Here is a 16,086-nt window from a genome sequence, read left to right on the forward strand (position 1 = left end):
CCTGCATTTAATTCGACTACATGGTACTTATAAAAGTACTTACACTCATATTTTGATGCCTTGTGAATGAACAGACAGTATTAGGTTAGAATTTTTTTTTTAAATTAAAATTGAAACAAAACAGAAGGTGAAAAACAACAAACAAGGTCCCTTGAGATTAAAAGGGAAATAAACATCTGTGAAAGCTTCGGACCAGTGTGTGGACCAGCTGGTCCAGGACAGCCGGTCTGGAACTCTGTGGTCCTGGTCCCTTTTTCGCTTTCCTACATGAAATGTAATAAAAATGCTAAAATGAATAACAGAACACATGATGACAGATTCCTACTGTTATGATGTGACATGTGAAATGTCTGACCTGGGCTGCTGTAAACGGCCCGCAGGTTCGGAAAAAGAGGCGAGTCCGTCCGGTCCATTTCAGGTGGAAATCGCAATACATAAAGAATAAATCAGTGTTCTGCTCACGACGACAACATGAATACATCCAATTCTCTGATTTAGGTTTAGCGTCAGACTGTTGACCAGTTAGCATTAGGTTAACCCAACTTTGGACTAAACAGCTGGTACCCCTGACTACTGTTACAGCATGGAACGAACTAAACTGTGAATATTTCTGTGATATACGTACCATTGGTTTGTTCGGCAGTTGGATATACTGTGACCCGTTGTAGTCCTTTAGTTTATTTTAATCCTGCATATGTTTCTTCGGCTTTTGTCATATTTCTTTAGGCGTGTGTCTTATATTTGGCTTTTAACTTATATTACAGCTTTTACTTGAACCTCGCTCATTATGTGCTGGCGATTCAAAGTCCGTCTGAATTTCCTCCTCTGCAAAAATGCTTAAAACAGCCTGGACCTCGTCATCTGTCCACTTGTTGTAGCTTCTCTTTTGGTCCATTTTCTGAACTATCAAAATACAAACTTTGTGGAAATTAAATAAAGAATGAATTAAATAGTGGCCAGTGAACAAAATGCGGAAACACTGCCAGTGTAGTCCACCACTCAGTGTTCTCCAGCTCACAGCCACACCCCTAAGAGTTCCTGGTAATCTGAAAAGTACTACCTCCCTACCAGGAACTTCTTCGGGGAAAGTTCGGGGCCAGGGGAAAGTTACTTAACCAGGTAATTTTCGATGCAAATGCACCAGGGCTTTTGAAAGTTCAGGGTAATGCTCAAAGGTCCTGCAAAAGTTCCTGGTTAAAGGGCCTAATGTCCAGGATCTGGGGGATCCACTGCTCAATAAACTTAACTGTGTCGCTGCCCTCCACCTTCTCACATAATCCCAGGATTCTCAGATAGATTTTGCAGAAGTTAAAGCCTTAAATGGCATTAAAAAGTATTAACCCTGTCATGCATGAATTATGAGAACTTTAATCACGATTTTTTTCCTGAGTGTTTTTATCCCTCTTTAGGCATAAAAATAATAATTCTATTGATTTTTGTTAGCCTGTTTTTATGGCGTTACAAAAATGTCCACTCAGCTAGACACCATGCATTTAGTTTTAGAACCAAAGAAACATGTATTTACTGATAAACTGTGTGAAAACTATGAAATAAAAATATTTTTAATGCTGCTAATCTGATATTTTCTCACATTTTAACATACCTGCATGAAGATAATATGCAAAAAAAACCCTGTTAATTACGGTCTAATAACAATTAGCAGTTTTTTTACTCTGAAACATCTTACTGCAGATCAGGTTTATCTAGAACAGCAAGGTTACAGTAATGGTATTAATTGCAGTGTATGGGATGATGCATAAGTGTCCACTGTGTTGGCTGATATGGAACTAAAACAACAAAATCGATGAATATACGAGAACACTTTTGAACAGCTGTCCACTGTAGTGACCAGTGTGCATGAAAGGGTTAAATCTGATGTCCAGAGGGATTAAAAATTTAAATACACTTGATGGTAGAGCTGCAACAAGTCCTCGAGTAAGTCAAGTAAAAAAAAAAAAATCTTGAATCTTTTTTTTTGTTTTGAGTATTTGTTTAATTATTAATTTCCTTAAGGTGCTGGGTACCTGGGACATGCATGTTCCTTCCCCCCTTCGGCACACCCTCTAGGTGAATCTGAGGAATGAGCAGTGGCCCCGGTGAGGAACCAGGTGTTCATCCTCGCAGGTGTCATGGCTGAGGTTGAATATCGGGGGGAGTCACCCTGTCTACTTTTCCACACCCGTACACCTGTCCAAATGCTGCCGGCTTGTCCGTGCTGTGACGCCGCAGCTGGGATGGGGATAGCCAGTCATCTAACCAGATCGTTAGAGCATTGATGGGTTAGAATGGCTTTAGGGACATGGTGGAGTGAAACTTTGACCGGCCTGTCTGTTTGTCCCACATGCTGCTGGTTGCCTGGTTGTAGGAGCGATACAACCCTGCCGGCGGGGGGGGCAAATATGCCCTCATATGCGAGGTCGGTATCGGTCTGGTCCTGGATGGAGCATTTTCCCTGGAGGTTGGTATAATCTACGGTCATCTGGACTGTCTCGTCAGTGAAACAGAAGTTGAAACATCCTTCAGGCTGCTGATCCGGGCTGTAGTATATAAGGTGGATCAGGTACAGAACACTGGCAGTCACCCCGGTGTCCAGAGGAAAACAGCAGAGGGGCGCACAGTATCTCCCTGCTCCTGGAGATTTGTCCAACGCATGAAACTCCTCCATGCTGAAATTTTGCTTCATCATGTCAGGTAGTGATGCAAAGTCAGAAATGCTCATTTCTTCTTAAGTGGCCCTCTTCAGACCCACCTGCAACCGCAGGTTTGGAAAGACATTCAGATTTTGCTTATGTTCATGTGTCTTTGAAGTGCTGGTAAATGGGCTGACAAGAAATAATAACCTCAACTGAAACCAATAGACACAGGAGGGGAAAGACACAAGATGAGAACCAGGACCCCACAAGACCCAGGTCCCCACAAGGAATGGGACACTGGAAACAGATGGGAGACTGGGGAACAGAGACACAGGAAGCGCTGACCAACGGCTCCTGGACCTCCCGGTGCTGCGTACTGTCAGTCATTGCGGAAACACGTGGGGTGCCAGTTTATTCGTCTCTTTTTTTCTCTCCTGTGGCTGCTTCGGGCTGACTTGATACTCTACAGTACGCATGCACATATGTCCTTTGCAATGCAACTGCAGAGAATGCATCCCCCTGCAGCTCGTGCAAAGTGGGGCCCCCCATGGATCGTGGGGTCCTACACACTGTGTGAGTTCTGCGTATAGGGAGGGGAGGCGCTGCCCCTTGGTCAGTGGGTGAATGAGCAGGCTCATTGTCTCTTCCAGTGCCCCTTCGATTTCAGAAAAATAAGGTGTCCAATGTTTTTTGACCCTTTCCCGTGACACGTCACGTTATTCAATGAAGTTGTTAGCGTGTCAACAGGTAGAGACAGGCAGTGATTTTCAGGGTTCAGGTGATGAAAAATACACCTGGCCTCACACCCCCTATGTCAGGGGTGTCCAGTCCTGGTCCTCGAGAGCTACTATCCTACCATGTACAAACTTCTTTAAAATAAATAACGACATGTGATGCGTAGTCTGGCGGGGGGTGGCCCGCCAGCCCTGTAATGCCTGGGGGAAGCACTGTGTGTGTGCATATGTGTGTGTGTATACATATATATCTATATATATATCTATATATCTATCTATCTATATATATACATATATATATATATATATATATATATATATATATATATATGTATGTATGTGTATATATGTATATATATGTATGTATGTGTATATATGTATGTATGTGTATATATGTATGTATGTGTATATATGTATGTATGTGTATATATATATGTATGTGTATATATATATGTATGTATGTATATATATATATATATATATGTATATATATATATATATATATATATATATATATATATATATATGTATATGTACTAGGCCTGTAACGGTACACATACCAAACCAAACCATTTCAGTACGCACCTGTTCAGTTCGATACACAGCTGTACCAAAATGGCACAGTATGTTGAGAAAAGAAAAAGGGATGCGCTCCAACAAAAAAAAAAAAAAAAAAACCCAAAAAACCCCTATGTGTTTTTGACAAATTGTTGTTAGCTGTCCTAAAATAAATAATTTGGTTAATTTTGTTGTCAGTGTTGCTCTTAAGTTTGTTAAAAGAGAATACGAGTTTGCCCTCTTGTTAATGCTGCACTTCATGTGGAATTTTTTTGTTATTTTTATGCAGAATGTGAACTTGACAGAACTGTAATTTGATTTTTGTTGTTTGTTCAAAATGTACCTTTCAGGGAAAAGTGCAATACTAATGTTAAAAATATAATTTAGTAATATTTTATTTATTTTATTTTATATTTGATTTATAACAAAATAATTATATAATTCCTGTTTTTCTATATTCTATTATCTCCAAAAATTGGAGGAAAAAGTTCAAAAATTTATAATAAATGCATTAAAGGCATTTTGAGGGGTTTTCTTTCTTCCCGTCCTGAACTGAAAAAAACATGGCTTTCAAAACCGAAAATGTATCGAACTGAAAATTTTGTGTACATTACAGGCCTATATATATATATATATATATATATATATATATATATATATATATGCTATAGGACGTGGGCATTAAATTTGTTTAAAGTGACATTAAAAAGCATTAAATTAGATTTGCTGATACCTGCAGAAACCCTGCATTACACAGAGTTGATACTCTGTATTAACTTAGGTTGTTAAAAATCAATGATTAATATCAAAAAATAAATGGGTGCGCCGAAGGTCCAGCAGAATGTGGCTACTCAACTGAACATTGCATATTTTGATATTTTTAAACCTCATTGATGTAATCCACTTGCAAATTCATAGTCAATGTCATGGCCCAGCTCTAGGCATGACAAACGGACACCGATAACAAAGTATGCATTAAAGAATAAAGTGATTTATTTACAATGATATAAAGAGAAATGTGCAAACAGTATAAATCGTATTGGATGTGGCATCTGTAGCATCAGTAATGGGGTGAGCGTTGAGGTGAGTGAATGTGATAAGTGTAAGTGTTGTATGGTGTAAAACAAAAGACAAAGGTAACGAAAAGATACAGGTGGTCTGGCACTGGTGTCGGCCTGAGCGAAGGAGAGAGAGAGTCCGGCATTTTGCAGCCGGTATAAATAGGTGTGGCGCGTCGGGCCCAGACGTGCCACGCATGTATGCTGGTCCACCCCTAACTCCACCTGCACACAAACGTTAGGGACAGACAAGCAGCCCACATGACTGGAAGGGAGGGGTCATGACATCAACAAGACCTCCCACAACCAACTAACACACAAAACACAGTCGGCCCACTGACAAATAAACATGTACAAATAAACACAGTATTTAGGGCCGGAGAATTCAGAATGCTGTTGAAGATGGTAGACTATATAGCTTCTGGTGAAGGTGGTAGACTATAAAGCTGCTGTTGAAGTCGATAGACTAGAAAGCTGCCGTTGAAAGTGGCAGACTATAAAAGTGCTGTTGAAGTCAGTAGACTATAAAGCTGCCACTGAAGGTGGTAGACTATAAAGCTGCTGTTGAAGTCAGTAGCCTATAAAGCTGCTGTTGAAGCTGGTAGACTATAAAGCTGCTGATGAAGCTGGTAGCCTATGAAGCTGCTGTTGAAGCTGGTAAACTATAAAGCTGCTGTTGAAGCTGGTAAATTATAAAGCTGGTTTTGAAGCTGGTAGACTATAATATAAAGGACAGAATATCATACACAACCGTCATTTTGAATAGTGTTTTACTTTCAATGTGGCAAATAATATTAGTCATTTGAACACTTAGGGCCTGATTTACTAAAGGTTTGCATGTGTAAAAACGTTTGCAAACTTGACTGTGCACGCAAAAACACGTTGAAGCTTATCTACTTACAGGATGCACCAAGGGTTGCATCTCTCAAATGGGCAAAACAGCTCGCACATGCAGTATGGACATTTCTGCCAGAGCACGCAAAATTATTGGGAGTAGTAGATGCATATATTTATTTAGCATGAGGCATGTGATTTACCAAGCCTGAAACCTGATTGTGGTGGCTGATTTTCTGTCTATACTTAGCACGTCTGAAAGGCAGGTTTTAAGTGGAACACCTTAGCACAAAACTGGCTGCAGTTGTTGTGGCGAGAAGGCAGCATAGACACAACCAAAAGCAACGCAGAGAACGAGTCTTCCATGCTTGTGTCAACATTTTCAGAATGACAGAAGAATCAATAACTGAGACGTATTGCCTACCCAGCTATGCCATTTTAGAACTTCTAGATGAGCTAGGGGATGATTTGGGGCCAGTCACGAGAAGTCATGAATACCTTCTTTGATAAAACTACTTGCACCGTTACATTTTCTTGCGTCTGGATCATTCCAGCACACTGTTGCCATTAGTAGTGGTGTATGCCAGAGCAGTTTTTCCAGTGTACTGTCTCCATGACGACAACCAGTAGCACACGCAAAATCCTCATTTAAATAGGGTGGTCTCCAAGAGTTTGCAACTGTAATCTTTGTTGATCATACGCAGATCATTAGCATGCACATTTCTTAGCGCAGTGGGTTATTGATCTCACCAGTGAGTTACTGATCTCACCAGTGGATTCCGTCATTTTCAGAATGCTCCAAATTGGGGATTTTGCCATTTCTAAAGTTTGTTGTTTTTTTTTATCTGATTAATTTTATTTTTTCTTCCTTTCTTGACAGCCTCCATCACTTGACACATCTTTGTCAAATCGAGAATCATGAAATGGTTTATCCTTTCTCATGCTGGTGGAGATTGTTGTTACCAAAGTAAACATTAAATTAATTAATAAATTCTTAACTCTACACTCCTTTCATGTATTAAAAAAAACCTCCAACAACAAAATTTAATTTAAAAAAAGGTTTATTATCCTAAAAGTTTAAAATATCTTAAAAACATGACCATGTCACATCACATCTTCCTATACAACACTATCTTATTCACGTGTAAATTTTTTCATTGTATGGGAAGAATTTAGACGGATAGCAAAGCTTAAAACATATAAAGGAATAACTTTCACATTACCATAGTTTATCGATACATTTTCCCCACGTTACTTCAACTGGAGTTTATAAATTAAAAAAAGTAAAGTCACAAAATATTGAGTTATTTTTCAGCCATTGTGAAGTTGAATCACATCACGCAGAACGAGTTTAGATCATTTGTGTCTAAAACCTTACATGGAAATAATATGGAAGTATTTACAGTCTGTTGAAACACAGAATTCATGATGACTGTTCCAATTTGAGTAATAAATGTTTGTCTTAGAAATACATGCTTTGTCCGAAAGACACATTTTAACTGATAAAAATCACTGGTTAATTGTATGACTGAAGCGTGTAGATAAACTCCTTAACATCCCTCCAAATACTTACTGCTGAAAGTACTCAGGCTTGGGTTTACTCGACCAAAAACATTTTATTTCTATGTTCAACCTTTAATCAAGTTGTGATAATAAACTATGATCACACATACAAGGTAAAAACAAAAACAAAAACAAAAAAAAAACTCCATATGTGACTGTAAAAAATACTGAAAATAATTCATATTCATTAAAATAATGACTAATATGAATAAAACTTAAAACATAAAATCATTTTAGGGAACTGAGAAAATATTTTACACATTGCTTCTGAAATGTACAGATTTGTCCTAATTTTAATTATTGGTTTGTGGAAGAAATCTCTCTTAAGACACTGCTTTGGGCTGTAAGAGGGTACAAGGGTATAAGAGCTTCTTCAGGAAATCAGTTATCCATAAAATAATGTGTGCATTAGAACGTAGAGAGAAGAATCTGCACAATAATCCATAGTCCAAACCATCTGTAACTGTATGTGAAATCATGGTCTGACTGAACTCAGAGGTGACCTTTGCCCTTTGTCTGCTTCAGACAAACCTTTCAGCCATAGGAAAGGCATATCTATTTTTGAACAGCAGTGGGAAATGCTGTTCCTACAGTGGATTAACCCTAAATGAGGGAGATGGTGAAGGCAGATGGGTGGAGCCTGGAGAAGACCCAGAAGTATGTGAGGAGTTTTGGATGATTAAAGTGACTTTGCACCATTTAAAGTAGAGAAATGCTTTATATTCAACATCTTTAGTCCAGAATGGTGTCAAGTTGATCTAACATTGCCACAAACTTTAGGTTGTCTGATGTAAAAATACCTTTATGCTCACCAAGGGACCTGCAGTCAAAATCCAAAATGTCACGGTATTAGAAAACAATTCCATTAGCAACAAATGGGCTAAAGTTCCTTTGTGTTCAGCGGTAGCGGCCTATTGGCAGCACCTTCATACAGGTGAAGGTGTCTGCGAACGTAGACAGAACCACAGGATTTCCATCCAGACGCACTTCGTTAAGGCTTGGTCGTAGATAGTAGGTGTCATTGGATCTGCAAAAGGTGTCTTTGTTCACTTCAGTAATGTTATTGTTCTGAGGAAATAAAACATTAAATTATAAAGTTGGTCATTAAGTAACTTCAGTTGTAGCTGTCATCTAAATCAAACCATGAAGAGTGTACAGTTTACAGAGATATATTTTTCAACATTCAAGTAAAAACACCTCAGTGAAATATTTAGACTGACACACACCTGCAGATGAAGGATTCGGACACTTTCAGGTATTTGTGGGATGGCTTCCAGCTGGTTGTCGGCCAGAAACAGGTTGACCAACTTTGTTAGTTTCTGTTGGAACAAATTACGTCATGAAGACAGAAAATCAAACAGATGTCGTTAATTGCTCTGTCACTGTTTTTGCATGTGCACATTCTAGATTCAGAACAATAACTTGTCTACTGGTTATACTTTGTGTTTGTAAATTGTTGTGATATAAAGTCAAAGTAGGAATAGCAAATTTTATACTATGCTTGTACAATTTTTTTTACAAACTTTGTATGCATATGGTGTTAATAATGGTCCAAACTGATGTGACATTGCATTTGTGTGACATGGTTGTACTGTTAATTATCTGTGTTAAGGGGTTGTACTGTTACTGATCTGTGTCAAAGGGTTGTACTGTGACTGATCTGTGTGACAGGGTTCTTGCATGGCATCTTGCAGTTCTTTGTGTTATATGACAGCCCATCTGCTCCTTGACGTCTGTCCTTTGCATCATATATTTCAACTGTTTGTCCGTGTGGTGTAGATCAGTACCTTGAAGGTGTTGGCCTTGACTCCCTTGGTTTTGAGAAGGTTGTGGTTTGCGTTGAATGCTGACAGTTTGGTTGGTAACATGGGCAGTTTGACCAGTCTGTTCTCAGCCAGAGACAGTTCCTCCAGCAGTGTTAGTTTGGAAAAAGCCCCATCTTCAATCTCTGAGATTATGTTGCCTGTCAGATCAATTCTTTTGAGAGTCACTGTCAAGAAAATAAGCATTAGTTACAATTAAATATTGAATTACAGTTTGGGCTCTTCATTCAGTCACAACATAGAATCGACCCATGTGAATGTTATCACAGCCCTCAGTTTCAGGTAAGTTTCAGTCTACCTTTTTCAACTAGAAATAAGCACCTTATTCTTATTCTTATTCTTATTCTTATTCTTATTCTTATTCTTATTCTTATTCTTATAGACCATTTCGATGTTGGTGAACAATGATGATGTACTTTGTGAGTGGGGCCTATCTGGTGGCAGAAAGTGACAGCTGTGTCAACAGTACATGAAAGCCAGAGATAAACAGAGTAATAGAAGATACAGAGGCCTTCTCCAATTATTTTAATGGTCTGTCAACAAGAAACAAGATGTCTTACAAAGATAAGCTGACCATTAGCAGTGGGGTGAGGTTTCCTGATCCATACTCACTGTCGGTTCAGTGGGTCACAGAGCCAACAAAATGGCCAAAGCTACAGTGGTCAGACATCTTTTTATATCTTTTTGAAAAACCCAGCATTTACACAAAAGAAAAGCTCAAGGCATACAAATCCCTTGATGCCTATAACTTTGTTACACCAGACATTTTAAGGGTAGGAATACCATGATAACTCACAAAATTCACAGGAGAAAAATCACAGCCCATGTCACTTTTTATTAGTGAACATCCTGTTTGACTCTTCAGTTTAAGAGCACAAAGAACACATAACAGGTTGTAGTATATAACAAACTTTGTACTTTGTGGTGATGTCCTGGATATTGAATACCAAGATTTGTGTAATAGTTTCCATGTATTGAGAACCGATGTGCTGCCTCGTCAGCAACTGTCAGCAAATGCCAATTAGGACATAAAATACAGTTTTACAAGATGTGGGCGATCATGGATAAGTCAACCAAATCTATATTGACAGCCAGTGGTGTAGTCCAGGTTATACAGCGGTATACGGTGTATACCTACTTATTTTTTAGTCAGCATAGTGTATACCCACTTCTGAATCCCCCTGATGTGCACCGTTCAGTAGTATGTATGAGCCAAATTGCCAATTTTTTCCCCTAGGATGGTGAAGCCATGACCCACCCTACTCTGACTCTAAATGGCTAGTACTCGCTGCCTTCACTGATTAGATTGGTTAACTTTAGGCATGAGGACTGATGAGCCAATCAGAGGAAAAGTAGGGCAGGTCATCCCGAGGAAAATATTGCTAACTATCACTGGCCACCTCTGGAACCAGATTGACAGGTCACTGCACGTTTTGTTGAAAGATGCGCGATTATTGGAAATGTGAATGAGAAAGGCAGAATAAATGTCTTTCAAGTGAGTGGCACATATTGAAAGAACCTACTTTCATGGAATACATAATTCTGAGGTAAGTTTTAAGGTGGTTTCCGAATGAGTCACTGTTTTAAACTACTGGCCATATGACTGCACATTGAGAGGAGAAGAGATTTTGTCACCATTAGTTAAACTGTGTGAGCAGGCTAATGTTATGAAAGGCTAATGTTATCCTATGTTTGCCTCAATTTGAATACATTTCACATTCATGCAGGCTGCTTGTGTAACCAGTAATATCTACAAACTGCTCCTGATCAAGTCAGGATAATTTTATAATAGTGAGTAAATACTACTGATGGATTTTTGGGTAAACTAAACAGAGCAGTCTTATCTGTCGCTGTTTCTAAAACAGGGCTTATTTCTGGACTACTTAAAAAAAGGGAAAAATTGAGAGTATACCCAATTCTCCAGGGACCACTACACCACTGCTGACAGCCACCTGTACTTGCATGGCTGGGTAAGTGTTGTTTAATGTACATACTGATGTGAAATAGACACAGCAGAGCCGAGAATTCTGGATGATTTCATCAGTCCAATCCATCCGTTTAATGGCTTGGAACCATAAGCGTCTGGGCTTTGCCTCAAAGGACATCTTCAGCAATGGTATTTGGTAAAAGTGACGGTTGCTTTTTTTTTAGCATTTCTATTCTGACAACCTAGAGCACCACAAGACATTTTTCCTCCTCTTTTCTCTCTATTCTCTCTGATCTCCCAATTTACCTCTGTTGATATACAGTGTTTTTCTGCCACCAGAGTGCATGGGCAACTGTGGTGACGTAGACTGTGACGTTGACTTTGAAGTGGTCTATTCTTATTCTTATTCTGAGGCACCTTTTTCTTTTGCTGATTCACTGCTAAAGACACAAAATAATAATAATAATAATAATAATAATAATAATAATTAGATTTGGAAGCAGTTATGAACGGGGGCCAAACCTCCCCATGCCACTTGGCCCCCAGGCCCCACGGAAGTCAGCTCTGAAGGGCAATGGGCTTGGGGTGAGCTCGGGGAGGTTTGGCCCCCATTCATAACGGTTTGCAGTTCTAGAAAACCCAGCTCTATCCAGGGAATACATGGATTTAAAGTTTATGATGTGTCATTTAAAATGTGGAAGTTACAGGCAAAAACGTGTTTGCATCCATTATAGCACCACCTACTAAAATACATCTGCAATTTTTGGTATGGAAGATCTGTGTCCTATTCTATAGGGTCCCTATAAATTTCACAGCCCTCAGCATAAGTGTGTTCAGTTGACTGGTTCCTCCTGCTCTCTTCCTAACATTGTAAAAGGAGTACTGCAGGGCTCAGTCTTAGGACCCCTAATATTTACCATTCATATAAACAGGCTGTGTGAAAATCTGACAAATGCGATGTATCACTTTTATGCTGATGACACAGTCATCTATTGCTGCTTCTCATCAATTGCCCAGGCCTTAGAGCTTTTACAAATGCTTTTAATATAGTTCAGGCTTGTCTTGAGGCATTGGAACTGGTTTTAAATCCTGAGAAATTCAAAGTCATGGTGTTTACACATAAATAAGGCATACCAGTGATTACTCGGTCAATAATAACAACCCAAGGCAGTCCAATAGAAATAGTGACCAGTCATGAATATCTTGGTTTTCTGGTAGATAAGGAGCTTTCCTTCCAAATCCACAGCAGAAACCTGGTTTGTATATTTAGGGTGAAAATAGGTTTCTACTCTCAAAATAAACCCTGCTTCTCACTCACTTGTAAATACCTGGTAACAGATACTTTTCTACCAATTTTAGATTATGATGATGTTTTGTATGTGAATGCCTCAGCCAGTCGTTAAACACTGTTTATCATTGTGCACTACTTTTTACTGATTGTAATTGCCTCACCCATCATTGTGAACTATATGCTAAAGCTGAGTGGCTGTATTTGAAATTGCGAAGGTTGACCCATTGGTTAACCTTAACCTACAAAGCTTTTGTAGGTATGGTACTATCGTACCTATCCTCTTTTCTCCAAAGGTCAACCAGTCAATATTCTTTACAGTCTTGTAATGTATATTATTCAAAGGTACCAAAAGTTAGAACTGAATTGGGGAAGCAAGCTTTTAGCTATGCCACCCCCTCTGCCTGGAATCCACTTCAATTGGAGCTGAAAATGCCAGAACTCATGTCATTTCAAGCTTTTTTTTTTCGTCTTACGGACAAGACAGCGAAAGTCAATTGGACAATGCCTGTGTTTTTAAATTGCTGTGACCTCAACAAAATTTTTGCACTTTGTCAATTGCACTTTAAAAAAGTCTAACTTTCCTGTTATTACAATAATATTACTGTTTGTTTTAATTTATTTATTGTTACTACCTGTCTGTCCAACCTGTTTTCTTTGATGGCGTGCGCTGCTGACCTCTTGTCCAGGTCACCCTTGTAAAAGAGATCTTGATCTCAGTGGATTCTATCTGGTTAAATAAAGGTCTAAAAAAAAGAGTTCAGCTATAGTAAATGTTTGTTGTTTATCTTGTCATAAGCTATACCCACATTGGCCAGCCACACCCACCTTCAACATACTGTGGCCCTTCAACGTACCCACCAAATTTTGTAGATATCAGTGTAGCCATTTAAGAGATCTAAATTTCCCATATTTGTGGCGCCCCCTTGGGGTCAACATTTGCCAAATTGGGTTCATACCTTCACAGTCCTATGTCAACCAAGGATCTAAGATTTGGTGTCGATAGCATTTACTTTGACCAAAATATGCAACAACTGGCATTTTGTTTTAGCCCACTACAGAAATTTGTTTAATAATTTGGGCAGTTTTAGACCAAACAAAATTCTTTTGATAACATGGAAATGGGTCTAGGAGAAGAGTGTAAATGCCGAGGTTTATGCAAATTGGACAAAATCCCAAGGAAGAGTTTGACAAAGTGGGTTTTTCAGTTTTCGCAATTTTGCAAAAAGAATTATTGGTGGAAATGGGTGTGGCCTAGCCCAGATGATTCAGCGCTATTCAGGGAATCTGAGGATATGAGGTTTTTGAAGGTGTCATACAGTGTGAGAGTTATAGACCAGAATACATTGGCCTTGGTTATAGCGCCCTCTGCTGTGGGATATGTGTAATTTTTTGCGACTGTGGTACGTGCCGGGGTTTGGATCAACCCTCCAAATAATTACACGGTTTAGCCTGCAGCACCACTGCAAGTGGTGTTAAGGCCCTCGCCCTCCTGCCCGACTGCCTCCCGACGCAACTGCCAAGGCCACCCAACAGTGAGAGGACACCGTATCGTGGGCTTGATCCGACATTCTGGGAGATACACACAGTTTTGTACTTCTGAAAATGAATGCTTCATCACAAGCTCGTCACAGCCACGCCCAACATTTGATCAAAATTACCACTGATAACTTTTGATCACACGTGTGTAGGTGATTTTCACCAAGTTTGGTGCAAATTGGATGAAAACCCTCGTCTGAGATGTAGACAGTATGAGGGGTGTGATTCTGCCAAAAACCCCTTTCATTTCTATGGCACAGTTTTGATGTCATGGCAACACGACTGTAAATAGGGGTGTATTCTCATTGGCTTTTTGGTTCAGTTTAGCATGAGGGATGTGTGTTTGACTACGCCAAAATTTTTTTGTCCCATTCAAAAAAATGTAGGGGGCCCCAGAGAGCCATTTTAAGATCCAACTAACGAGTTACATATCATCATGTTCAGGTTGTCATTCAGCACAAATGTTACATTGGGTCCATATCAATCCGACACTCTCTGTGCGAGATGTACACACTTTTATACTTCTGAAAATGGCCGCTTCGTTGTGAGCTGGTCACAGCCACGCCCAACATTTTATCAAAAATGTAATTGATCACTTTTGATCACACATGTATGTAGGGGATTTTTACCAAGTCTGGTCCAAATTGGATGTTAAACCCTAGGAGGAGATGATGAAAGTATGAGGGGTGGGATTTTATACGTCCACACTTCCACCCAATATGGCCGACTTCCTGTTGAGTTTAGGGCGGGGTCATAATGTGATTTTTTACTTGTATCAGCATAGGCTATGTCTGCACCAAGTTTCATCTTTCTACGTCAATTTTTTTTTTTGGGTGGGTTCCCATTCGCGTAATGTATTTTCATATTTTGAGGGGGTGTGGCCAAGTAATTTTTCAATATTTTGAAAATTCTTCTCCCTAGAAAAATCTGCTTTTACAAAATGTAATTTTCAGTCTGTGTACCATTAGTGTAACACAAAGAGTTTTTCATCAGTTGTGTCCTTGTGGCAAAACCCCATTCATTTGAATGGTACAGTTTTGGTGCTGTCATGGGAACATGATTGTAAGTAGGGGTGTGTCCTCATTGGCTTTTTGGTTTAGTTTGGCAGTTTGGCTTCTAAATAGCACCAAAGATAGACTAAACCCTTTTCAAAAATCTGCTTTTTTTTATAACTATCTTAGTTTTTTTTTTTTTTTTTTAGAAGCCCTTAAAGTTGCGAAGTCTGAAATTGAAATTCAGTTTGGACTTTTGCCCCCACATATTATATATCAATACGTGCACAAAACTCATCAGAAGTCTCCTGTGCAAAAATTTGTGAGATATGATGTACGGTTGTGGATTAATCACAATTTATTTGAGAGGTGTTGTCTCACCAAATTGAACTACTAACTGAATTTAGTTGACTCACGTTTCTCATCTATAGCAGCCATGTGAGATGGAGGTGCACATGCACACAGGGAACAGAATGCTGACAGCTGATTAGCTGAAATCTTCAGGCTCAAACAGAGTGGAAAGGCTTTTTGTTTTGTTAGAAAATCTAGAAACAACTCTTTATAACTCTAACATTTCTAGGGTTTCAGTAATAAATTATAAATGAAAATGTAGGAAAAACTCTTCTTTCAAAGACTGTTGACATTTTAATCTTAACCTGTTTAGTTTTGGATCTACGGGGCCTCCAAGCACAACAGTGGATGGTTTTTCTTTCATTCACTCCAATGTTAAATTTCTCCCACTAACATGTTTGACTACAATCACTGGTTATTCAGTTCAGATTTTTTTCCCAAGTAATACATATCATTACATTTACAAGCCTCTCTATTAGCCTGATGTGCAAGAATTTTTGAGATTGGAGGTATGGTCATGGATTGACGTCAGTTTGTTTGATAGGTGCTTTTGTTGTTAGTTTAACATAAACACATGTCTCTACCACAGGTCGTTAGTGGTGATCAGTTGAAAGTTGAACCATTTCACTAAAACGAAGGATGACTTTAAACCAAATATAGGAAACTCCTTAACCCCACATTAATTGTAACCACCATGTGCCAAGAAGCATGTTAGCATAATAGCCAGATTCAGATTTTGGTCAAAATAACTTATATTTATCAACTCTTGAATTGGCATCTGAGGTA

At 39.0% G+C, this 16,086-nt stretch overlaps 2 protein-coding genes across 3 annotated transcripts in view; one reads left to right on the forward strand and one right to left on the reverse strand.

Annotated features, from left to right (window-relative positions):
- Window positions 1–16,086, forward strand: part of cenpp (centromere protein P) — a 375,236-nt gene that overhangs the window by 130,765 nt on the left and 228,385 nt on the right. The gene's annotated exons all lie outside the window — the stretch shown is intronic.
- The window catches only part of ogna (osteoglycin, paralog a), a 28,246-nt gene continuing 18,988 nt past the window's right edge, over window positions 6,829–16,086 (reverse strand). Inside the window, exons 4-6 of the mRNA XM_030133513.1 lie at window positions 9,168–9,370; window positions 8,607–8,699; window positions 6,829–8,448 (exon numbers count right to left, since the gene is read on the reverse strand). Coding sequence (XP_029989373.1) covers window positions 8,278–8,448; window positions 8,607–8,699; window positions 9,168–9,370 — 467 coding nt within the window. The 3' untranslated portion in view covers window positions 6,829–8,277. The remainder of the gene's footprint in view (window positions 8,449–8,606; window positions 8,700–9,167; window positions 9,371–16,086) is intronic.

Source organism: Sphaeramia orbicularis, chromosome 5 (genome assembly GCF_902148855.1).
Source record: "Sphaeramia orbicularis chromosome 5, fSphaOr1.1, whole genome shotgun sequence".
Taxonomy (NCBI): Eukaryota; Metazoa; Chordata; class Actinopteri; order Kurtiformes; family Apogonidae; genus Sphaeramia; species Sphaeramia orbicularis.